The sequence below is a fragment of the Camellia sinensis genome, chromosome 1 (assembly GCF_055761805.1).
Source record: "Camellia sinensis isolate YWXY chromosome 1, ASM5576180v1, whole genome shotgun sequence".
Lineage (NCBI taxonomy): Eukaryota > Viridiplantae > Streptophyta > Magnoliopsida > Ericales > Theaceae > Camellia > Camellia sinensis.
This window is the reverse complement of record NC_138961.1, coordinates 215,899,699-215,924,247: the sequence shown is the minus strand read 5'-3', so window position 1 is coordinate 215,924,247 and position 24,549 is coordinate 215,899,699. Positions and strand designations below refer to the sequence as shown.

Sequence of the window (24,549 nt, the reverse complement as noted above, 5' to 3'; positions counted from 1 at the left end):
AAGAACAAAAAAAAAAAGTTAAAAATCACAAAAGGATAAAAAAAATTTCTAAAACAAAGTTAAAAAGTTAAAAAAGTCAAACAAAAAAACCAAACAAACAAAAAAGTCTCAATAATGGAAGACTACTTATTTATTTAAAAATATTTATCTTACAGAAATTTATAAAGAAAATATTACATAAATTAGAGTGATGCTACAAAATAAATAATTTTTACAATTTTTTTAGGTAAATCATACTCATAATCATTTCAATTTATCTATTGTATTAATTTAATTATTGTAATTTGTAGTTATAAATTTATAATTGTATCAATTTGACTATTAATTTTTTAAAAAGTATGTCAATTTAGTCCAGTTAATAATATTATTTTAAGAAATTAATTAAAATCAATAAGTAAAATAATTCATTCACTCTTTTAAAAAATGATTACGGCGTTAACGTATTATTTGAAATAATTTATTCTATTTTAAATGGATTAAAATCATGCCATTATAAAAATAGAGATCAAATTGATATAATAGCCAAAATATCTTCTCAAAATGTCCCAAATTTTTTGTACTCACTATATAATGTTTTTTTAAAATTCAAAATTTTATTAATCAACAATGATTCATCTCACTAAAAATATCATCACTAATAGCACTAATGTATTAAAAAAGTAAAAAAAAAAAAAAAAAAAAAACACAACTCCAAGACCAAAACATCACATCATTAATGGCGGGACCCACTGCCACCTAATTAGAGAGAGCACTAATTATTGCTCCAAAGCATTTTTCTTTATTAATATATGACACATTTATTAGTAAAAAAAAATTATAAATTTACGAGCTTGTATAATTTTTAAGAATAATCTTAACTACCCTCGCCGTCCCGGCCCAAAAAAATGGAGTAAACAATTAGGAGCCAACTAACCAGAAAGCACAATCGAATTCTCTCTAATCCCATTTCCCGCCGCGTGCAAAGCCAAGACGAATCCACTCACGTCGATGAGGACTCTCCACTAGTGCCGACGATTCCGGCCCCTCTCTCTCTCTATCTTTCTACATCAACAACAAAGATTCTCGAAGAAAAAACTATCGAATTTGAGAGAGAGAGAGAGAGAGAGAGAGAGAGAGAGAGAAATTATAGAATTGAATTTAATCGAGCAAATGAAAAGCAAAGGTAAAGCAGGATCATTAGGAGGACGTAGTAGTTGTTTGTGGAGGAGCTTCGGATCCAAGGTAGGGTTACCTGCTGTCTTCCTCTTGTGCTCCTTCTTCTTCCTCGCCGGCTTATTCGGTTCTCTTCTCCTCTCTCAGGTTTCTCTCTGTTCTCTCTTCTTTCCTTTTCGTTTCTCAGAGTTGATTATTTGTATACACTCACATATGCACAAGATATGCATTTTGTTTGATTTTTGCATTGGTTAATTTTGTGAAAATTTGATTGATTCGTGAACAGGATGTTGTGTCTGGCGTACCACCAACGCCGAGGCGGCTGGAATCGATGGATGAAGGGGCAGAGTTTGATCCATTGCCTCATGGCGAGACCGGAGAGCGTTCTCTGACTTTGATCCCCTTTCAGGTGCTCCATTTTGCTCTTTTTGTGGTGGTAATGGTACATTCATGCATTTGACTCTCTGTTGCAGTTCAATTAGGTTTTTAAAAGTATTGAATTGTGTTGTTTATCTGTGATTCGGTTGAGTGATTTATTATGACGATTTTCATGTTTTATTTGAGTGTTGTTAAAGCAAAATTTCTAAGAATTAGTACTTGCCTGTGGATTCAGTGACTTTATCAGTGAGATTCTTCATTGGCTTTCTAAATAAAATACTGGAACTCCTTGTTTTGGTTGTTCATTGTTCATGCTTTGGTTACTTTTTTTCTCTTTCTCTTGTTGCATTTGGTGTTTCCAGAAAATAAAAATGATGCTAGAAGTTGTTTTCTGAGACTAGAATTTTTTTTTTAGATGTTCATGAAACTAGAAACAAGAACAATCATCCTTTCAATTTTTTGATTGAAAATTTGAGAAGTATATTGTTCATTACCTAGGTTTGCTCCAACCTGATGGCTACCATGGGAACAAGTAGTTCTTCAGTGGAGATTATTGCAAACACATTATGAGCATTCAAACACAATCCAATAATTAACTACTTTTCTTATGAACATTCAACCACAACCATGGAATCCTTAATCGCTTTCTTATTGCATGGGAAATTTTATATACCTGGTCATCACTGCTGTTTTTTGAATCTTTTCTATGCTGTTCAATTCATTCACTGGTGAATAGAAAAGAGTTCTTTGTTTCTCTCTCTGCAGATTTAGATTTCACTTACTCAATAATTCTTTACTTTAATAGAAAATATTTAGTGTTTAAATTCTGCGATGTTTAGAAAGAACATGTAAATTTCACACACGCACACACACACACACACACACACACACACACACACACACACACAAAACACAAATCCATTTTGTAGGTTCGCACACTTTTGCCAAAACACAAATCCATTTTGTAGGTTCGCACACTTTTGCCAGATTTCCATACCTAAACCTGAATTTCTTTATGGATTGTGAAAATCTCCTTGGAGATGTTGCCAGCAATGGTTTACGATAGGTGCCACTATTTACATTCTTCATTTTATGAGGGTCAAACATCTTTTTTTCCTACTATTCACTTTGTGCCTTTAATTTTCCTATGTAGATTTTAAGTTGGAAGCCACGTGCAGTATACTTCCCCAACTTTGCAACTGTAGAACAATGCCAAAGCATAATTAAAATGGCAAAGGCACACCTTGCACCATCAATCTTGGCTTTACGCGAGGGAGAAACAGCAGAGAACACCAAGGGGATTAGAACAAGGTACATACAATTTATATACATATAGTTCTACATGCAAACATATAGGCAGGAACAACATGCAGAAAGTGTGTTCCTTTTTTTCCTCTTTTTTGCTTGTGGTCTGCAATGATGTTAAGATAGACATATTGTTGACACATACTTTCTTTTCGATCAGTTCTGGCATGTTTATTAGTGCATCTGAAGACAAAACTGGGATCTTGGAACTCATTGAGGAGAAAATTGCAAGGGCCACCATGATTCCTAGGAGTCATGGGGAGGTAATTCTATTGTAAAACATTATCATCGCTCTGGTTTCTCCTGGATTTGAACTATAATATTTTCTTATTTTGGTACATATCAGAGTGAAGTCTTTTATGCTTTCGATGGTATGGAAAATGTGGATATTCTTATATTACTTCATATTTTCTGTCAAAAATTCATGGAGATACACAAATTTTCCTGTTGTCTGGTGGCCCTAGCCAAACTAGCAACATTGTGCTTGAAGATTATCGACACTCACCGCTTGCAACTCATATGTACATGCAGTCAAGTAAACAAAAAGAAATGAAAAATAAATATATAAACATGCTAACATGACTTGGTAATTGAAACTTCGGATTTCAATTGCTTATAATTATTTTAAGCAGTAAGGATAGTATGGCAAACTTCACATTTAAACCAATATAACTCAATAGATAGCATTAATGAGTTTTGAATCTTGTCTCATATTGTACAACTTTGTGCTGCATATGGCAATATTATGTATTTGAAAACTTTTCTCAAGATACTTTAATGTTTTCCTGTGCTTGCCTTGCAGAATATATAATTATGAAAATAAGCACAGAATTTATACTTGCAAGCTAAACTGAACTCAATCTTATTGTGGGAAAGGGAAAAAATAAACATAAAAAATTTATAGTGTGTATGGGCAATCCAAAGGGCCTTGCCTAGGATCGGTTATTGGCTATAAAAAATAAAAAAAATAAAAAAAATGAAATGCACTACTATGTGCATAAGAATCTTGTAATTGTTGTTTGTCAATTTTGTTAGGTCTCCTAGTCCTACTGGAGGCACTTGTGATATGGCCTTTACTTTATAAGATTCAATAATGCTGAAAAAAGTATTTTTAATTCTGGATTTCCCCTGCTTTACAGCAATTGAGAGGTTTGTCTCTTAAAAATCATCTTTAATCATGAATTATTCACCTGAGTTCTTTTTCCAAATTTTCTAAAAAAAAAATTTATTTATTATTATTTTTGTGTTAAGACTTGTTGCACGTGATATTCTTTTTCGATGAGTTAATTACCTTTTGTTTTCAGACCCTTCTTAAATTGTAAGAGTAATTTGAGGATGTCACCATGTTTCAGGCATTCAACATCCTGCGCTATGAGATTGGGCAGAGGTATAATTCTCATTATGATGCATTCAATCCTGCTGAATATGGGCCGCAGAAAAGTCAAAGGGTACATACTAAGCAAAGATATAAATATTAATTCAATCATCTTTAATTTTCTTTCCCCCGAAATGTTTGATCTCATTGATGCAGATATTGACTATTTGCGCTATGTATATATAAACTCAGAAATAGTCACTAGAAGTCTCTAGATCAATTATGGTAGTTGGACCCAATGATCATATGCCCCCAGTGACAATAGGATGTGAAATGAAATAATTAATAAATGGTGTTCATTCTAAATTAATGATATTAATCGATTTCTTGGCAAGGATGGATTACATAACATGTACTTGCATATAAGCTAAAATCACATTGTACTTGCTTCCACCTGGAATTGAAATATCTATCATCAGTATTTCTTACTATTTTCCTTTTGTTATTTATCAAATAACAATATCACCGTTTTTCTTTTATTATTATTAATTTTTTCTGTCCTTCGTTGTTTTTCTGGGAACTTGCACATAAGGACAATCCCCAGGCTGATCATGCCAACTAGTGTTTAAAATCAATCATCTTATGTCTATGGTGCACTAAATAGTAGTGCATCAGATAATCAGATCTTAAACTATATATGTGCTTCACCCAGAAGGGTAAACAAAACAATATTTGTGTACACAGTAATACCATATTCCATTTGATGTTTGATAAGTGAAGCTCACAAGCTTTCTGCTTACATAATTGACATGGTGGTCATATGAAGCCTATTTAGCAGTGAGCCATATGATGACACTGGACAATTGAGCATCCATTTTCTGTTTTGTTGTATAGAAATTTAAATGAAAAGAAGTCATTTCATGATAATTATGAAGTTGAGATAATTCTTTTCGATCAATTTAAATTTTTTATATTGGTTGCTAAACATGGAACATATATTTGTTTATTATTTCTTGATACTTTGAGAGATTTTGATTGTTTTTTCTTTGATATGTTTTGTTTCTTTGGGCAAAAGCAAAAAATAAAAGGAGGGTGACTCTGCCCTAGGTTGCAGAAGTGGTGTAAGCAAAATAAAAAGGAAGTTTTTAGAATTGAACCAATTTTACATTGGAATTTTCTTTTGGCCTGAAAATTGAAGTCAATGTAATATGTTTCTCTTTTGATTAAATCAGAAGAAAATTCCATTAAAATTGTCCTAACCTTTGTGAATTTGTTTCTTGTTTACATCTCTCCGTAAGCTACTTCACAAAATAATGAAATATGATTACCAACATTGGCCAGCCTATATTTTGATGAGTCATATCTGAAGCCCCTGTATGCTCTAGTGACAATAGTGGTGGTTCACCAAACTTTCTGGCAATTCAAGAACTTGCTTAAATTTGGTGATCTATGTCAAATGTTCCAATGATTTTGATGAATTTTCCCCCCCTTTTAATTGTCATTTAAAACAAATGGCACCACATAAAAATATTTGATATGTTTCTTGCCTCTGTTTTTCTTGGTAACCTCAGTGATGGCGTAAAATTGTTGCTAGCATTATCGTTTTCAGTTTGTCATGATGGCCAGGCAGAGATTTTCAAGTATTGCCAAGTGCTTAGTTTTACTGTGCTTTTGAATCTTCTTTTTTTTTTTTAATGAGAATATTCCTTTAAAATTACTAATATGAAATTTCAGCAAAATTCAATACCATGAATAGATTATTTTCATTAAGTTTTTGTCGTCCATTTTGCTATTCACAAATATAACTCCAGTACTGGACACCACTAACCATGAATCATTGATTACTTCAAATTTGTAACATCAACCTTGGCAAACTTTAATGCAGATTGCATCTTTCTTGTTGTATTTATCTAGTGTTGAAGAAGGTGGTGAAACGATGTTCCCATTTGAGGTAAGATGAGGAAGCTTTTTTCTATTCTTTAGGTTTCCTTTAAATCAACCGTGTTAATTTAATTGATGTATGAAGATTAGCAGTCACTGTATGCTTTGATCTGCAGAATGGATTGAACCTGGATGCAAACTATGATTACCGCAAGTGTGTTGGCTTGAAAGTAAAGCCACGCAGAGGGGATGGACTTCTATTTTATTCATTGTTCCCAAATGGTACAATTGATTCGGTGCGTGTTTCTTCTGGCTGTCATTCTCATCCAAATTTCACTTTTGAATAAAACAAAGTTGTGTCTTGCTTTATATCAAAATGCTTTATATCTGAATACTTATTCAAGTCGCTATGAAGGGACAGTAGCTAAGTAACTACAACTGCTTTAAGTGGAAGCCTTGTGCACTAGTACAACCTTTTTACAAATTAGAGACGAGGGTATTCATCACTCACCTGTTAAGTAGGTGAACAAATCAAATTCTACCATCGTAGATCAAACTTCAATAAAGTAGGTGATTAGTGAGATTTGCTGTGACCTGTCATGTGGCTTCTGTGTTTTAAATTTGTGTGGAAAAATTGATCGCTCAACATTCATACAAGTATAAACAAGTAAATGACCAGCTTTGTTATGTGGAGGAAAATGCTGAGTTTGAATCTTGGTTTTGTAAAAAGATTTGTGGAGGAAAAGAAAAGAGAAGGAATTTGTGAAAGCAATTTTACTTTTATTTCATTCACTTTTCTCTTCTCTTTTCTTCTCTCTCCAAGAATTCCTTCCACAAATTCAAGATTCAAATAATCTTTGCAACTATTTAGGAGAACCTAGAGTATGTTAGATTCTCTACGCCTGTAACACCACAATATCATCTCTGATGATAATATTTGAAACCTTCACCAACACCATGGCCACTGCCACCGCCAACACCCCACTGCACTACCAACCATTAGTACATTCCATGTGTTGGGTTTCAATTTTATTTTTTTTAAATTGAGTTTTTCGTTTTTTTTTTTAGTAAATATTTTTAAAATTTTAAATAATTTTTTTACTTTTTAAATGTACTTTATGTAGATGTATTTAAATAGTAAAATATTTGTGAAAAAATATTTTAAAAAATTAATAAATATACAAAAATATGAAAAATATACTGAATTATATATATATATATATTTGTATTTTTAGTATTTAATGAATTTTTTAAAGATTTTTTTCACAAATATTATACTTTTTAAGTGTATTTATGTTAAGTATGTCTAAAAATTGAAAAAAAAAATTCTTAAAATATGAAAAAAAAATACGAAAAATAATGAAGTAGAATTTTTTAAAAAGTGTTTTCTGGAAATCAAAACCAAACAAGCTAATTAGGCCTTGTTTGTCATGTACTAAAAAAATCAAAAAGTTAAAAAGTCACTATCTTGTTTAAGTCACATCATCTTATTTAAGTCACATCACCTCTCTATCACATCAATTCAAACCTAATTCCTAATTCATATTTCATAAAAAGTCAAAAAGTACACTTATTTAGAACATTTCAAATATTTCTACCGAAACAAAAGAACTTTAATTGTTAATTAAAGAATTGAATGAGTTTCAGTTTTTATATCATTGTTTCAAGTTGGCTTCTAATGGTTGCCTTCGGTTGAATGTTACTACTACAGGCATCAATTCATGGGAGCTGCCCGGTAAATTTGGGGGAGAAGTGGGTAGCCACAAAGTGGATCAGGGATGAACAGGATCAGGATGAGTAAATTTTTGTACATGTAACTCCTACATTCTTATTATTAGGAAGTTTTGGTGATTTGGGACTTGGCATCTCTCTTTTTCTTCTCTCTTTTTTTTTTTTTGGGGGGGGGGGGGGGGGGGGGGGGGGGGGGATGACAATTGGGAGCTCCAAGAACAACTTTTCAACATATATGCCTTTGAATAAACAGCTCTACTATTTGTCCCTTTTGATGACAAGATAAATAAATTACTTCGCACATGAACTAAAAATAAGCTTGTTTGGGATGCATATTTTAAACTAAAAAATAAATGAAATTCCAACCCCTCTACTTTATCCATTTTCACCCACGGAAAAAACAAAACAAAACCAAATAAAAACAATAATCCATTTTCACCCTTGGAAAAAAAAAAAAAAAATCAAAATCAAATAAAAACAAATAATCCATTCTCATCCTTGGAAAAAACAAAACAACCAAATGAAAACAATAAGCCCTATAAATAAGTGCTCCAAATGTCAGCACTATTCTTAAGTTTTGTGAATGAATGAATGAACTAAAACGTGACTCTTCATCCACAAGGTGACATCCAAGATCTTTGGGCTTTACATCAAAGACTATGGTTTGAGTTCAAGCTTTTTATCGACTTAATGTATATAACTAAATTTTCACTGAATCAAAAACAGAAAAATACCTCCTGGGTTAGACTAGCTCAAATGGTGGATTAGCCGGAACACAATCTCGCGTGCTACTTTTGTTAGCTAAAACATTTACCTGGTGTTACAGAACTTGAACGACAATACGCCATTGTTGCATCAGAATTAAAAGGCTCAATAATCAGGATATAAAAAAACCTTTAACCTTTTTTGGTTTAGTAATCCTGTATCCTTTCAGCTTCCATCTTGAGTTCTGCAGTGTCTGGTGGAGATCTACAACATTAAGTATGTGTCTCTCTGCTCATTGTTCTTCATTTAATTCAACACATATCTTTACATGATTGAATTGATTTTCAAGGGTTGCTGCTACTTCATTTCCATCTTTTTCTCTCCCATCTCTTGAAAACCAGAAAACCAAGATCCCCCACATTGACCATTGATCTTGGAAACACGGGGTATGAAATCACAATTTGTGCCAAGTTTGGTGGGGTTGCTTCCCCAAGCGCTTCAAAAGATGTAGGCAACCTGCGGCAGAGAACAGACCAAGTGCAGCAAATGCCATGATTGTTGAATTCTCAATGCTTTGATAGTAGCCTCTCTGTATCAATTTAGAAATCAATCTCAACATTTGATGGTACACATGGATAAAAAAAATGATCACAAGAATTGAAGAAAATCCCTATATTGCTTTAATCTGAAAATAACAAAAAGTGATACATTTAAAGAGTCAAATCATAAAAACTGAGAAGTATGTTCTATATGCTTCAAACATAGGAATGGCGAGGGCAGAGAAAACAAGTCTGCATAATATATCAATTATTGGAGGAAATTCACAAATCATAAGTTCTTGATGCATTCACCAAAGGATCATTATGAAATAATATACATATAATCTTCATTATGATATATTTCCAAGCTTCCAGTCATCTGGTAGGACTGTGAACCATGTCTATATAAAAGTGTGGTTCCAAAAGAACTAGGATAAAAGGCATGTCAACATATGAGACTGTTAATGTACTGAGGCATTACAACCTAATAAATGAAAAACATAATGGCCCATTAGATCTGAAAATTTAACACTGACTGATCGACTGACAGTTGGGGTGTAAAACCTTAAACCAGTCTTCACCTATTTGAACCCTAACCTCAAAAACTGGGTAGGTTTAACGAAGGGTTGGCAGGTAAGCAAGTTCTGTATCTGTTGTTTATTTTATTTCTTTGAGTCCAATGGGGATGTAGGATGAGTCCCGGATTTATTAAAAGAAAAAATAATAATTTCCTTGAAATTTCTGCTGTGGATTCCTATAATAAACCTAACAATCAAATGTCCTCGACAACCATCATCAAAACATTCTACTGCAACTACACTTGCAGATTGCAACCTTAGTCTTTACAAACTATTTGTTACAAAGTATTCAATGTCCTCCCTCAATCAACATAAAAAGCTAAAATAGTATATTAATATAGTTATCGTTACATCACATTCCACCGAAACACCCCACTGACACTTGTTGACACTCCCAAAGATGTGTCCTATCTTATAATTTTAAATTTTTATTCAAAAGACATGTTTTGGATACTTAGGATACACAAGTGTCAATCACATAGAGATGCATGGAAACATATTGCATGTTTGAAGAAATAACTGGGAATCAAATGATAAAATAAAGTAAAGAAAATTTATGCCTATTAATCCCTCATCCTTAAAACTTTTTAGTTTTAGAAATTCTAAAACCCAAAACTTCAATTTATTTCGTACTTCAGGATAAAGGTACATACTTGCAATAGGACAAACAGAATTGCTGCATTTGCAGGGGCTAGAGAAAGGCTCATCATCCCCCCACGCAACTCATTTGGTATATACCTGTGTATGGAACAAGCAGCAGAGGATATATCAAAAGTTTCTCTCAAATAAACAAATAAATGAATGCAATAACATCCCAACAAGTAAAAGCCACAACCAACTAGTAATTAGAAGCAAAGAAGCACTAGTATAATTTACATAGTCCTCAATCTGGCAAGTGAAGGTAAAAGAAGGCCAACACAAGCATGAAATAAGCAGAATAGTGCTACAAGAACTCCAATTTCCTGCACATACAAGTACAAACTGTAAAAGTTCAAATCCAATTTTCAAAAACAAAATATTAGGTAAAAATAAAAGAAGTGTTCTTCAAACAATCATAATTAGAAGTTTCGGTACCTGATAATCGTAGGCCACTATGGACAAAACAAAACCCATTACTATGAACACATATACCAGGCAATCCTCAGTACGAAGAGATAATGGTCCACTGAAAAACCATGGAAAAACTGTGCTTCCTAGCATTCTGGCACCCAGAAAACAAGGATATATCAACCCTAGACGTACTTCTCGCCCATCAGCCTAAAACCACAAGAATATCATTTAAATCAATTGGTAGTCAATGAAATTGTTGCTACATAGTGCTATTGGGAAAAAAAAAAATACCAGACGGAGTCTCACTATTATGTAGCACTAGAAGGGAGAATCTTTTTTTATTGTCCAATAAAACATCACAATAGACTGAGGTACCTACCTGCTCTCATTCTCAAAATTGGCATAGATAACATGTGGCAGAAAAAAAAAAAAAAAGTATATATAAGATCCATTAATAATAATTTGTCCTTTTGACATTCCAAGAACCAAAATTGCCAACTAATTGGGATGAAATATATCATGCTACAGAACTCGATGTTAATTGCACAAACTTGTGAATTCAAAAAACACACAAGGTAAAACAGACAAATCAAATCTATTAATAACTAACTTTCACCTCCTTTCAACAGAAGTCACTGGGTGGGAGGAGAGAGAGATCCAGGACCATCAGAAGCAACAGAAAACCAGCTTAGGCTACTTTGCTGTAAAGGATCTGGTCTGGATGATAATGGTATCTAAACTAAACATATGGATTTTATTTATATTGCATAACGAAGTACCACATGAGTAGACATATAGGAATCCAAATCTGCCAAATCACTCATGTTATGATCTTTTACATCCTAGATCTTCCCGAACACACAGCCACAGCCACACAATGGGGAAAAAGAGAAAAGACATGACTCTGCTATAAATATAAGATTTTACAAGAAAATAAAATCACACTTCAATACTCAACAAATCATTAGTTTCATTAATTTTCCATCTGATGAGTGACTTTACTAGGAAAAAGATAAGTTTTTTTTTTTTTTTTCCTTCTTTTCTTGTGTGGATATGGCTGTTATGTGGATGCCTTCCAATGCTGAACACGACTGTGGTGCTCATTTTAGCAGGAGTTAAGCACCCATATTAAATAATACAGCAAAACTGGAACTGATGCTTTTAATGATGTACCATAATGATATTGATTATAAGCAGCCAATCATTTCCTACTTCAGAGAGGCAACCTTGGTTCTCTAGCTCTCATATGAGTTTGTCTGGAAAAACTAAATGCCAACCTAAAGGATGAGTGAAGATACCATCTGAATATTGATTAGCCATAGTTCTCAAAAAATACCATCTGGATATTTACCAGCTAAATTCTTTGTAAAGACTGAATAGCTAGGCACATGGATATCACTGCCACCCTTTGGGATTTCTCTCAGCACGTGTTCACCTGCGTGTCTGAGTGGAAATCTACATTATATATCAATATAGGAATTACATATTTATATCAATGCAATCACTCGGATGCCTCAAAAAAATTATATCAAATAGATGTTTCTTTTCAAACCTCACCAAAAATGGACATAAAAATAAAAGTTCGAAAACCTACAAGGCTACAACAAGACATACTTAAGTGAATGACTATAATATCATCCAGATACATGAAGAATCTTGTGAAAACTAGAAACAGATCTTTTTCCTTTTTATAAAAAAAAGACAAGATATGTCAGATATCATTATGGTAATAGGTGAGTAATTTTACAAAATGACCTCACATATTGATAAAATTCATTGTACTAAAATACAAACAATGTAAAATTATGTATCCAATCCTATGAAGCACGGACACGGACACGGACACGGACACGCATACGGACACGGACACGGACACGGGACACGTTAATTTTTAAAAAATGGGGACACGGACACGGCGGGGGACACGGCAGATTTTTTAATTTTTTTATAAATATTTTTATTTTAATACATATTAATTATTTTATTTATTTATTATATTTTTTAAGTAATATGTTCTAATTAATTTTTTTATTTTATTTTATATACATGTTTATTTATTTTTATTAATATGTATAAATATATATAATATAATAGTTATATAATAATAATAGTTATATAATCATCCTTTATAACTATTATAATAATAATACTATCAGTTATTATTATTATAATAATAATAGTTATATATTATATATATACGAGTCCAGTAGATGAAAGAAGACAGAGACGCGAGAGAGAGAGAGAGAGGAAGAAGCGATCGATCGCGATCGCGATCGCGAGGGAGAGAGAGAAGGTGAGAGAGATAGAGCTCGTCGAAGTCAAAGGGCGACTGGATCGTCGAAGTCGAAGGGGATGGAGGTCGAGGTCGACGGCTTACGGTGGAGGTCATGGAGGTCGCCGGCGAGTCGACTGGACTGGATCGAAGTTCAGGTTTGTTTCAACACCTTCACTCTTCTCCTTTACTCTTCTTTTTTTGCTCTGTGTCCAGATTTGGACACGCGTGTCCAGATTTGGTAGACACGCATGTCTCCACCGTGTCTCCACCGTGTCCCCTGCAAAAAAATAATTAAATTAAAGGGACACGCCACCCGGCGTGTCCCGTACGTGTCCCCGGCGTGTCCCCGTGTCAGACTGTTAGAATTTACCATCACCTACCACACACTTACCATCACCTACCACACACTCACCTACTACACTCACCTACTCCTCACCTACCACCACCTAACCTACATCTATATAATCAATCAAGTGTAACAGAATCAAATATCAATCAAGAATCAATCAATAATACTTCATCAAAGTAGTAAAGACCTTCAAGCATCCTAGCACGCCCAATCATCATCCCCGAGTTCTGGTCCTGAAATTCACAATGGGATTCAAAAAATGTAACACGACAATTAGAATCCTTAGATAGTTTACTGACAGACAAAAGGTTACAGGCTAAGTTGGGGACGTGAAGAACAGCATTGAGATTAATTTTCTCAGTTAGTTTAATAAATCCTTTTCCTGCAATAGGTGAAAAACTACCATCGGCTATTCTGATTTTGTCATGACCGGAACAAGGGAAATAGGTACTAAATAAATGGGAAAAACTAGTCATGTGATCGGAGGCACCGGAATCTATGATCCACGGAGAGAAGTTTAGGCAAGAGAAGGCTTTAGGATTTCTACCTGTTTGTGCCAACAAAACACTAGGAGTACCGGATGAGGAGTTGGATTTTATCAGTTTTAAGAGTTGATCAATCTGCTCTTTGTTGAAGGGACCTGAATCGGCTTCATTAGCGGTAGGAAAGCCACGATTCTTCTCTCCTTGTTTGCTGCTTTTCCAGTTGACAGGTTTGCCATGGATCTTCCAACACGTTTCACGTGTATGGCGAGGCTTGTTGCAAAAATCACACCAGACCCGTGGCTTATCATCAAACCTGCGCTGGTAATTTGCAGCCTTGTTGGCCGCAACATCGCTAATTAAAGCAGAAATTTCAATTGATTCACCAGTACCTTTTTTCTTAAGCATGACGCTCCTTCGGCTCTCTTCCCTTCTGACTTCGGCAAATACTTCGCCAATGGATGGGAGAGGAGGTCTGCCAATAATTCTTCCTCGCACTTCATCGAACTCAATGTTGAGGCCGGCAAGAAACTTGTAAATACGGCTGTCAAGTGGTTCCAGAGGTGAAGCAAGAAGAGGCTGCCGTTGTTACTGAAGAAGAGACAAAAGAAGTTTTGAATATAACAGAAATATATTCCTTCTTCCTCATATTTTCGGAGTTCTTCTTCCTCATATTTTCTAAGTTGGTATCAGAGCTACAAAAAACACAGCAGCCCTAAAACCGTCATAGCCATGTCGGAAGTCACGTCCGAAACCACTTCAACCCCTGCCGCTGCCATTCCATTGAAAACATCAAACTCTCACTCTGTCCAAATCACCACCATCCGCCTAAATGGTGATAATTTTCTCCGCTGGTCACAATCTGTCCGGATGTATATCCGTGGGCAAGGAAAGATCGGTTACATCACTGGTGACAAGAAGGCTCCTGCTGTTAATGATCCGCTGTTCGACAGTTGGGACGCTGAAAATTCCATGGTTATGACATGGTTGGTCAATTCCATGGAGGAGGATATAAGCTCTAATTACATGTGCTATCCTACTGCACAAGAATTGTGGGATAATGTTAGTCAGATGTATTCTGACCTAGGAAATCAATCTCAAGTTTTCGAATTAACTTTGAAGTTGGGAGAGATTCGTCAAGGAGATGATTCCGTCACCAAATATTTCAATTCGTTGAAAAGGTTGTGGCAGGATCTTGACATCTTCAACACATACGAATGGAAATCGGTTGACGACTACAACCAAAAGCACTACTATACCACTCTTCTACTCTTCATTTCCCAAATCACTCTCTTTGCTCTTTGTTGTTTGGTCTTTCATTCCCTTTGCTTTTCAATGGCCACTGTTGAGGTTACAAGCGTTGTGACAGCATTGCCCGAAAATGAAACAACAGAGGTGAGCAAGAAGAGGCTGCCGTTGTTACTGAAGAAGAGACAAAAGAAGTTTTGAATATAACAGAAATATACACTGCCACGGCATGAAAACTGCCGTGTCCATGCTTCATAGATCCAATCTCACGATGTAGCCTCGAGCACTTGGGCACAACAGGTCAAAGTTATGACTTAAAATAAGTTTACCACTGCAGATGTCTTATCAACAGGAGATGCCTCTATTTATTACACTTTTCATAAGAAATAAAAGTTACAAAAATATAATCGAACTCTAAAATTTGTAATCTAAATTTTTTCCCCCAAGTTTGAACCAAAGGTACAATGTCTCAACCCTAATGAAATCATTAATTTTAACAACCAAAAAATAGATTTGCATGACAAAATATATGCAATGCAAACTCAATATGTATTTCGACTCAAAAGTTTAGTTTGACCATATTTTGCAAGTAATACAAAAACTATAAAATAAATAAATAAAGAGAAAACATGGTTAGAATATATATCTAAGACATTCACCAAATTCCAACAGTTGAGATTTTACGTGTCTAACTATAAGTATAATTTAAAGAGGATGCTAAAGGCTTGTATTTCTTTTTATTTTCAGCAAAATATTTATTGAAACAAAGAAACAAAAATAAAAATGAACTTACGAATTTGCTGGTAAATCCATACTGTACACAGTATGAAAACGTTACTCATGACTTTCATACATCATCTAAGGAAAAAAAAAAAAAATCAATTAATCACTATTTTTGAAGGTTCATTGCCTTTAAATTTGGGTTCCTCCTCCACTATAATTTGGTAATACAAAGCCTTCTACTCTTCTTATCTTAGCAAAAGTGACAGAGCTATAGTATTATGGGTTAAGTCCGAATAAAGAGCTGAAAGTAACTTAAAGAAAAGACCTCAATTCTTGATTACACACCATAACATATAGTTTCATAAGTTTCAAACTCTGTAGACAAATTTGGTCCCTTAAAACATTTCGAAACTTCAACTTTCTAATTAAAATTTTTACGGAACAAATTTGCCACTTATATCTGTCTTAGTTACTGTGATGATCAGTTTTGAACTTCTGAGTTATATATGCATTAATTAAAGCTACAATATCCAGAAATTTCAAGGAATTTTTCAGTGTTGTCTAAAGTCATCGACTCATCATCATAAACACCCACTTTTTCATCATATGAACATTTCCATTAACAGTATTATGTTCCAAAATCAGGACTTAAAGAAAATTGAGTTATGCACTACAGAAAACTAGTTAAAATGCTTGATATGCTTCCACTCAACAGTATCTAGCTAACAAGGAAGAAAATTATCCATCAGAAACCAAACTACGATTAATAGAACTGTACTCAGATTGAGGTCAAGAGTGTACCACTATAGTGGGAGCCCATAGAATCCAGAAGACTGCAATGGAGAATTGAACGCAAGCTTGTGCCCAAGCCAAAAGCCATACCTGTTTATCTAACACAAGGGAAAAAAAAAAAAGTAAAATAAAATGTCATTGATGGGGTATGTTACTTGTCAAATGTTAGAATTGATGTATTATTGACTGATGTTTATTAATTTTTATTACAATGATTCATGATTCCTATAGATAGAAGAGGGTGAGTGTGTAGTAGATAAGGAGTAGGTGAAGTGGAGGTGGTAGTGGTGTAGTGGGTTAGGTTTAGTGGAGTAGGTGAGGTGGTAGTGGTGTAGTGGGTTAGGTTTAGTGGAGTAGGTTTAAGTGGGTGAAGTAGGTGATAGGTTTTAACAGCCTCCCGCAAACTCAAGGGGGATAGGAACTAACCAACTTGAGTTTGGAGAGAGTTACAAAACAAGAAAATACATAAAAATAAAAGAGGATAGGTGACACTGTATGGTCGTGTCAGACCATTGGTGAAGACACTGGATGGTGGTGTCATAACGTTGTAGAGGACACGGTATGGGGGTGTCATAACGTTGTAGAAGACACTGTATGGGGGTGTCATAACGTTGTAGAGGACACTGTATGGTGGTGTCAGACCGATGTAGAAGACAGTTTATGGGGTCATGTCGGACCGTTGTAGCAGACAATGTTGTGACAGTTGTTGTGACAGTTTACAGAGTCTTGCTGGACCCTTGTAGAAACTAACCGGAATCAATGTCGGGACAGTTTACAGAGTCTTGTCGGACCCATAAAGGAGCTAACCGGAATTAATGTCGGGACAGTTTACAGAGTCTTGTCGGACCCATAAAGGAGCTAACCGGAATCAATGTCGAGACAGTTTACAGAGTCTTGTCGGACCCATGAAGGAGCTAACCGGAATCAATGTCGGGACAGTTTATAGAGTCTTGTCGGACCCATAAAAAGTCGCACCCTCAAAAGGTGTGCCCAATCTTTCAAAAGGCGTGCCATCAAAAGGCGTGCCCAATCCATAAAAAGACGTACCATCAAAATGCGTGCCCAATCCATAAAAAGACGTGCCATCAAAAGGCGAGCCCAAGTCATAAAAAGATGTGCCGGACATGATGGCGAGGCACGTGAGTGCCTTGGCTGGCGCGCCCGTTTGTCGTCTGGCGTCAAGTGGCGCGCGATACGCGTGGCTGCCCCGTCTATTTAACCCAGGTTGATGCTGAGGCTGAGGCAGACAAAAAACTTCTGAAAATCCTCTGAAAAAAACTCTTCCTTTACTGAGAGAGAAACTCTGTAATACTCTGTAACCAACCCGTCTCTGAAACACTCAGCAACATGGCCTCTTCTTCCCGTCCAGCTACCCAGAACATGGCCTCCTCTTCCCGTGGTCTGCTCAGGCTCTTTCCAGAATTGAACGAGTCCACAAGATAAATAACTGGTGCGGTGGCCAGTGAACCTCAACCAAACACCTCTGGTTTTGCTCCGTTGAACTTTCCGATGCGGTCGGTGGAGCAAAAAATGGCGGTGCAAACTGATATTGAGGCCAATCAGTATACTCTGAAGTCATGTGTGGAAACCATGACTGCGGTCACAAACCTATCGCACCGGCTGCAGAGCAGGACAAATGAGGTGCAACAGTTAAACTCCCAGCTGGCTCTGCTCCAACGCATGTATAAGGATGCGCGAGCAGAGATAAGTGTGCTAAAGGCGGAAAACAAGGAGCTGAAGCGGAAGGCCACCGTGATGTTCCGATTTGGAGGTCCGCCATACACTGCAGTGGAGGAGTATGGGGGAGTGAACGTGCTCGGTGGAGTGGGAAACACGGAGGCAACACCGTCAAGGGCCGCCCAGGACGGAGGCAAGAAGAAGAGACCGGCGGCAGAGTAGAGAAGAAAATCCCCGCCTGTGAATGTGGTTGTTTTGTGTGTTTTTTTTTTTTTTTTTGGTGTAAAATGCTGATCGGGGTTGATCCCCGGCATGAAGAAATGACAAGTTTGTAAAATGTTTTTTTTTTTTTTTTTTTTTTTGGGGGGGGGGAGTGTTGAGTTGAAAAAATAAAAATAAAATGAAAGAAAACAAGGGAGAAAGAAAATAGATAAAAAAATATTTATAGATGGATTATATGAAAAATATCAGTGTGATTGTTTCAAAAATAAAGTGGGGGTATTTAAAAAGGAGGAAAAATGATTTGGGAAACAATAAATAAAAAATAAGTGATTTTAAAATCAAATGGAGGAGAGTTTGAGTAATAGAATATAATAAAAAAGAGATATATATATATATATATATATAAAATAAAGAAGGTGGGGAACAACATGATAAGGGTGTATTTTAAAATGATAAATAAAAGAAAGTTGAAGACAACATGATACCGGTGTGTATGGATGTGATAATGAGAGTGAAACAAACTTGGTGAGTGTGATTAAATAAATAAAAGAAGAATGGGTGTGCTTTGTTGTATTGGAATATTTTTCTTTATCAATCTTCCCGCTATGCAAGACAAGTTGATTGAAAGTGGTGGGAAGAAAAAGTGAAAAGAAATGATGGGTGATAAAATAAAATATAAAATCAGTGGGTTGGTGGGTTGGTGGAAGAAAAGTTTAAAATAAATGGGTGGAAATATTAAAATAAAGGTGGGTGTTTGGTGTTTGGTGTTTGGAGCTTTAACAGCCTGTGGAGCATGGTTTAGAGAAGAGAAACCCACCCAACTTCTCTCTCTCGGGTTGGTTCTCCACACACAACACACAGCAGTTCATGCACACATTCACACAGAGCCACAACACATACACAGCAGTTCATTTTCAGTCAAGTTGCTTGTGATCATCTTTAAATGCAAGAGATATTGCAGCAGAGGGCTTGGATTTGTTGCCAGATTTTGATGTGCAACAACAGCAGCTCCTAAATGAATTATCCCGTCTCTCTCAGCCGGGCTTAGAATGCAAGAGATATTGCAGCAGAGGGCTTAGATTTGTTGCAAGATTTTGATGTGCAACAACAGCAGCTCCTAAATGAATTATCCCGTCTCTCTCAGCCGGGCTTAGATTTGTTGGTCTCGTGTAGCTATGACAACACCATCAAGGATTGAGCAGAAGAGTTCTCCGGTGACTGAGCGAGAGCAGCATGGCGGAGTTCTCCGGCGAGCTCGGTGGCGGCAGAAACAAAGGGGCAGGAACAAAATTGGACTGTCTGATCGTGAATCAACGCAGATCGTCAAGTGAGTATGTGTAGAAAACTCCAGCGGGCAGCGAAGGCAAGATTGCCGGCCGACTGCCCGCCGGCGAGAAAGAAATATAGGCCTAAATCTTATAGCTCTGATACCATGTTAGAATTGATGTATTATTGACTGATGTTTATTAATTTTTATTACAATGATTCATGATTCCTATATATAGAAGAGGGTGAGTGTGTAGTAGATAAGGAGTAGGTGAAGTGGAGGTGGTAGTGGTGTAGTGGGTTAGGTTTAGTGGAGTAGGTGAGGTGGTAGTGGTGTAGTGGGTTAGGTTTAGTGGAGTAGGTTTAAGTGGGTGAAGTAGGTGATAGGTTTTAACATCAAATATACATATCATTGATTGGGTCATGCTCTCACATAGTTTCTCAACAAACAACAAGAAACTTATAACCTCTAAATTTTTTTTTCCAAGGAAACTCTCTCTCCCCTAGATGTTGTGCTGTATGTGCCATGATGTGGACTTCCAATATCCATATCACACAAACATCTGCTCATTTGAAAAAAACTTAGGTAATGACAATGGTATAAAAGATAAGAGTTGTTATGAGAAAAAAAGGCAATGGCCACAATGCTCAAACAACCTTTTTCTTTGTTTTGTCGTAATTTTTTACTTCAAAGAATTTGAAGTTCCCTTCTATTGTTTTATACCCTGACTGCTCGAGCTCATCTAAAACTTGATTAATTCTCATAACGTCATTCAAGAAGTTCATCTTATATAAGGAGAAGAGAAAGACTAAAGGAGAACATGTATTTTATACCACCAAAGATGTATGCTTTGAAAGATTTCATATAATCCTTAAAAGATATTGCATAATCCTTGAGCACTGCTGTTTGTGATACTTCCTTCCATCCATGAGTGACAAAAATGATAGAGAGAATTGCCAGCAATACTGCTGCAGTAGAAGGAGAAAGCACACTTGTCTCTACATTACTAGGAATCAGCCAATTTGCTATCACTTGGCTACCCATGAAAGATGCAGACTCAGTGAATGCCATTATCCAGAACATGTCATTCAATGAATCTTGCCTATGCCCTAGCTGCAAAGTAAAACCAAAAAGGGCAATTCATTTGTTAGCTGTCAGTTTCTATTTCAATATGTGCTTATGATATGGAACAGGACCAATGAAGACCTGAATTTTAAAGCACAAAACAAAATCAGCAATTAAACAGAAAGCAACTATGGATTTAGTCATGCACTTCGAACACCAAACATGCTGCCAATGTCTAATGCAAAAGAGAAGAACTGGTTTTTTGAACACAAACCTTCTCATGCTCAACCACCATCCATGTCTCAAAACTGAATGAAAATATAGAACTGGCAAGAGAGAGACAGATACTTGCTAACCAGACACTCAGATGTGGACAAATTCTCTTCCACATGCCAACAAAGAGGTGCAGGATGCAAAATATCAAACAAACGTCCTTTTGACCTCTGCATCAAACAGTAGAATTCACTATAACAGAAAAATAGAACAATGAAATGAAATATAGCTCACTATGCCTTGTAATCCCATTAAACATAAAAATCATTGAAATGTAACAATAGCACTCAACTAAGTGAGCATACTGTAGCCAGTAGAAGAAGCTTAATACATGAAGTGTCAAGGTTTCCATGTTTGAATTAACAGCAGAATAGCAACGTTTGCAATTTTCTCGGCTAGACAGAATTGCGTAAAAACTTACACAATCGAGAAATATTAAATAATTTGTTTCCAACATATTATCATGATTTTTTCAAATCATTGCAATGCCGTTTTCGTACTGTTATCAAATTCCTGATGTATTGCCTTACTTCTTCATGAAGCCAACAAATCTAACCCATAACTCTCATAGTTCGCAAAGTATTCATGGAAAACCCCAAGCATTGTGAATGATCTCCAAATGACGTGAAAATTCCAATAATATCTGAAGTATTAAATACAGCAAATTCTTAAAATTCCTCCAAGATATTCACCATGTCTCATCAGTTCTGAGTTATTTCAATGTGTACGCGTATGCAAGGATGCTCAATATATGTGATAGACTACAATCCTATAAACTTTATTTTTTCAACAAAATACAGACCTATTAAATTGACATCATATTCATACAACAAACTATGTGATACGAATATAAATACATGAAAATAACATAAACAAGATGAAACTAGAGGTAAGAATATGCACTTACATTAGATCAGATAGCATGCCTAAGAAGGTACCAATGAAGAGAGCAGCTGCATAACCAACACAAAGAGACAACACCATCTGCTCCCTATTAACACCATATTGTTCGAACTCATACTCTCCAAACACAGACCACAGCCCTTCCATCACTGTCACAGAGAGAGAGAGTGAGAGAGATAATCGGAAATTGATTAACAATTGAAGCATCATCATTTATTACTATCAAAATTTGAGCTCCTTTTGATTACTGAGAATATCAATTAGAGCGAAGAAATCAAAACATCGAACTCAAATTTGTCCACGTAAACCGATGGAAACAGATAATTCTTCTACATCGAATTGAACTTTCAGTTTTTAGAACATCATAATTTCTTTTCTTTTCAGCCATTTTCTCGTCAACCAAACAGAGTTACCTTGAATAGAATCTCATGTAAAAATGAGAATGAGAATGCGAATATGTATGTAGATGTAGAATGCTGACCTGAGCAGAGAGAAAATAGGAGAATAAAACTTCTCTGAAAGCGAAGGAACGAAGCGGGAACAGAGTAATCGAATGGAGTGGGAGCTCTGTTGGAATTGGCCGAAAATTGAGGTAGACAGAAGATTGAGAGGAAGCATGATACCAAAATGAATACATATAGGGACTGATTCGGTTCCCATACATCGCTCTCGATGAGCAATCCCATTGTTTGGGGAGAAAGAAAATGACGGAAAATTCTTCAGATCTCAAAACCCTAGATCGGTAGTTGTCTTAGCGTGAAGCAGAAGCGGGGAGGGAGGGATTGCAAGTGTAAGCAGATCATCGCTGTTGCTAACGTCCGCTGCTGTACACTTTCGTGCACATCTTTTATTTTATTTTTTGGTTTTTGAATCGAAATACAGTTGGGCTCCGGGCCTTTCCCATTATAAATAAAAAATAAACGGGTATGGCTTCTTTCCGGTCCGGGATCGGACTGGATCATATTGTTGGGTTTGTGGAGGTTTATTATGGGTTTCGTTTTGATAATCTTAATCGTTAATATGTAGAAATTGTCGAGTACTATATGCTTGTAAAAAATTACATTGATCGGATATCGATAACTATGTGATCAAAACAGTTTTTTTTCAACCGTTAATTTGTTCACCGTCCAATTTTTTTAATACGAAACTGTTTTGATCATATAACTATCGTTATCTGATCAACGTAATTTTTTACAGGCATATAGTACTCGACGAGTTCTACACATTAACGGTTTAAATTATCAAAATGAGACCCGTAGTAGGTCCCCATGAGCCCAACAGCACGGTCTAATCCGATCCCGGACTGAAACAGAAGCTATACCCAAAATGAAAATATATGTAACAACGCCTATTTTGAGGGGAGATTAGTGATTGTTTGGTATGGGTTAAATAATATATATTGGTATGGGTTAAATAATATATATTATTTTAACATATTATTTTATTTAAGTCATATTATTCTTTTCTCATATTATTTTAAACTTAATTTATATTTCATATTTTTTTTGTAAAAAGTAAAAAAATATATTAATTTAACACTTCTTAAACAACTCCTAAAAGTTAATTTTTAAAAAATATTTGTAAAAAAATAAAAAGATATGTGATTTAAAAAAATCAAAAAGTTAAAAAATTGTGTGTTAATTATGTTACCAAAATAGATCACATAAATAAATCCTCTCAATCTCATTTTTATAGAACAATTAGTTCGACCATACCTAACTTTTACTCAAATCTATCATTAAATTCAAATTTGATAAAAAAATTCATAAAAAGTGAGTCCCAACATTTTCATCAAAGTGATATCAAATAGAGAAAAAAACAGATATTTCATCAAATGAAGGGAGGTTTAATCATTCGTCAAATTTAAATTGCTACAGTTGAATCGGATATTCTCCCGGATGTCCACCTAAAACAATTTGATAGCTTTTTTTGTTCATATCTAGATGATCTCTAGAACATCCTTTTGGACGTTCTCTTGGACAACTGAACATGTGAAAAAATTTGATAAAAATTCTAATTTTGATATTAGAGTGAACGGTATCAAATCAAATGTTGCATTAATTTTTTACTCAAATTTAATGAAATTTTTTATTCATCGTTGGATATGCTCTTATATAGACTTCGATAAATTATGACTTTTATTTTTTTTTAATTATAATAGGTCTAATTTGGGAACTTCGCCAAAAGTCAATTTTTGATTTTTAACCTATTTTAGATCATATCATCTCTCTATTATTTTACACGTTTTTTCAAAAAAAAAAAACTGAAAAAAGTTTTAAAAAAAAACCAGCTTTTCAAAATAGTCCTCTTTAAATTTTTTCTCAAGTTCTCATGTAACATTTCTGTTAATTTGTTGTTAAATTTGCTAATAAAAATGATCATATAACATATATTTATGAGGGCAAAAAGCTAGTTTTCTTCTCGTTTTATTTCTTCTATATATATATATATATATATATATATTATAGTATTCTTTTTTATAATCTATTTTCTAAATCTACTAACAATGGATGGTCAATAGTAGTGAGTTTAAAAAAGACAACAGAGAGAAAATAGTGGTAAATATATAGAATGAGTAGAAAGGAAAAGGAAATTATAACTTTGTCAAAAAAAATATTACATATCATGGTCACATTACA

General features: G+C 35.0%; 2 protein-coding genes across 3 annotated transcripts; one reads left to right on the top strand and one right to left on the bottom strand.

The window, feature by feature from the left end:
* The first annotated feature begins 832 nt into the window (after window positions 1-832).
* LOC114316928 (putative prolyl 4-hydroxylase 9) lies at window positions 833-7,896 on the top strand. 2 transcript variants are annotated; one of them, XM_082894995.1, is made up of 8 exons: window positions 833-1,299; window positions 1,439-1,561; window positions 2,684-2,841; window positions 2,996-3,098; window positions 4,188-4,283; window positions 6,036-6,101; window positions 6,208-6,327; window positions 7,743-7,896. In XM_082894995.1, exons 1-8 carry the CDS (start codon window positions 1,150-1,152, stop codon window positions 7,830-7,832), a joined length of 906 nt encoding a protein of 301 aa, XP_082751121.1. In that variant the 5' UTR covers window positions 833-1,149; the 3' UTR covers window positions 7,833-7,896. The 2 variants fall into 2 exon arrangements, with proteins under 2 accessions (XP_082751121.1, XP_082751126.1); XM_082895000.1 differs by having other exon boundaries at window positions 850-1,299; window positions 4,188-4,222; window positions 6,065-6,101.
* Window positions 7,897-8,229: 333 nt separating this feature from the next.
* On the bottom strand, window positions 8,230-24,195 carry LOC114316926 (uncharacterized). The gene is made up of 9 exons (XM_028263629.2): window positions 22,392-24,195; window positions 21,915-22,059; window positions 21,009-21,177; window positions 20,503-20,782; window positions 16,513-16,601; window positions 10,659-10,841; window positions 10,461-10,546; window positions 10,238-10,322; window positions 8,230-9,056 (listed from the first exon to the last, which is right to left on the bottom strand). Exons 1-9 carry the CDS (start codon window positions 22,594-22,596, stop codon window positions 8,922-8,924), a joined length of 1,377 nt encoding a protein of 458 aa, XP_028119430.1. The 5' UTR covers window positions 22,597-24,195; the 3' UTR covers window positions 8,230-8,921.
* Window positions 24,196-24,549: the final 354 nt, after the last annotated feature.

What these genes read in the sequence shown, in the direction of transcription:
- LOC114316926 (XM_028263629.2), bottom strand. Translation starts at nt 22,596, where the DNA reads ATGGGATTGCTCATCGAGAGCGATGTATGGGAACCGAATCAGTCCCTA. An exon ending in GGCATGCTATCTGATCTAAT is followed by an intron (nt 21,178 to 21,914) that starts GTAAGTGCATAT and finishes TGTTTGATGCAG; the next exon opens with AGGTCAAAAGGACGTTTGTT. An exon ending in CTTGCCAGATTGAGGACTAT is followed by an intron (nt 10,323 to 10,460) that starts GTAAATTATACT and finishes TTCCATACACAG; the next exon opens with GTATATACCAAATGAGTTGC.
- LOC114316928 (XM_082894995.1), top strand. Translation starts at nt 1,150, where the DNA reads ATGAAAAGCAAAGGTAAAGCAGGATCATTAGGAGGACGTAGTAGTTGT. An exon ending in GTTCTCTTCTCCTCTCTCAG is followed by an intron (nt 1,300 to 1,438) that starts GTTTCTCTCTGT and finishes ATTCGTGAACAG; the next exon opens with GATGTTGTGTCTGGCGTACC. An exon ending in ACCAAGGGGATTAGAACAAG is followed by an intron (nt 2,842 to 2,995) that starts GTACATACAATT and finishes CTTTTCGATCAG; the next exon opens with TTCTGGCATGTTTATTAGTG.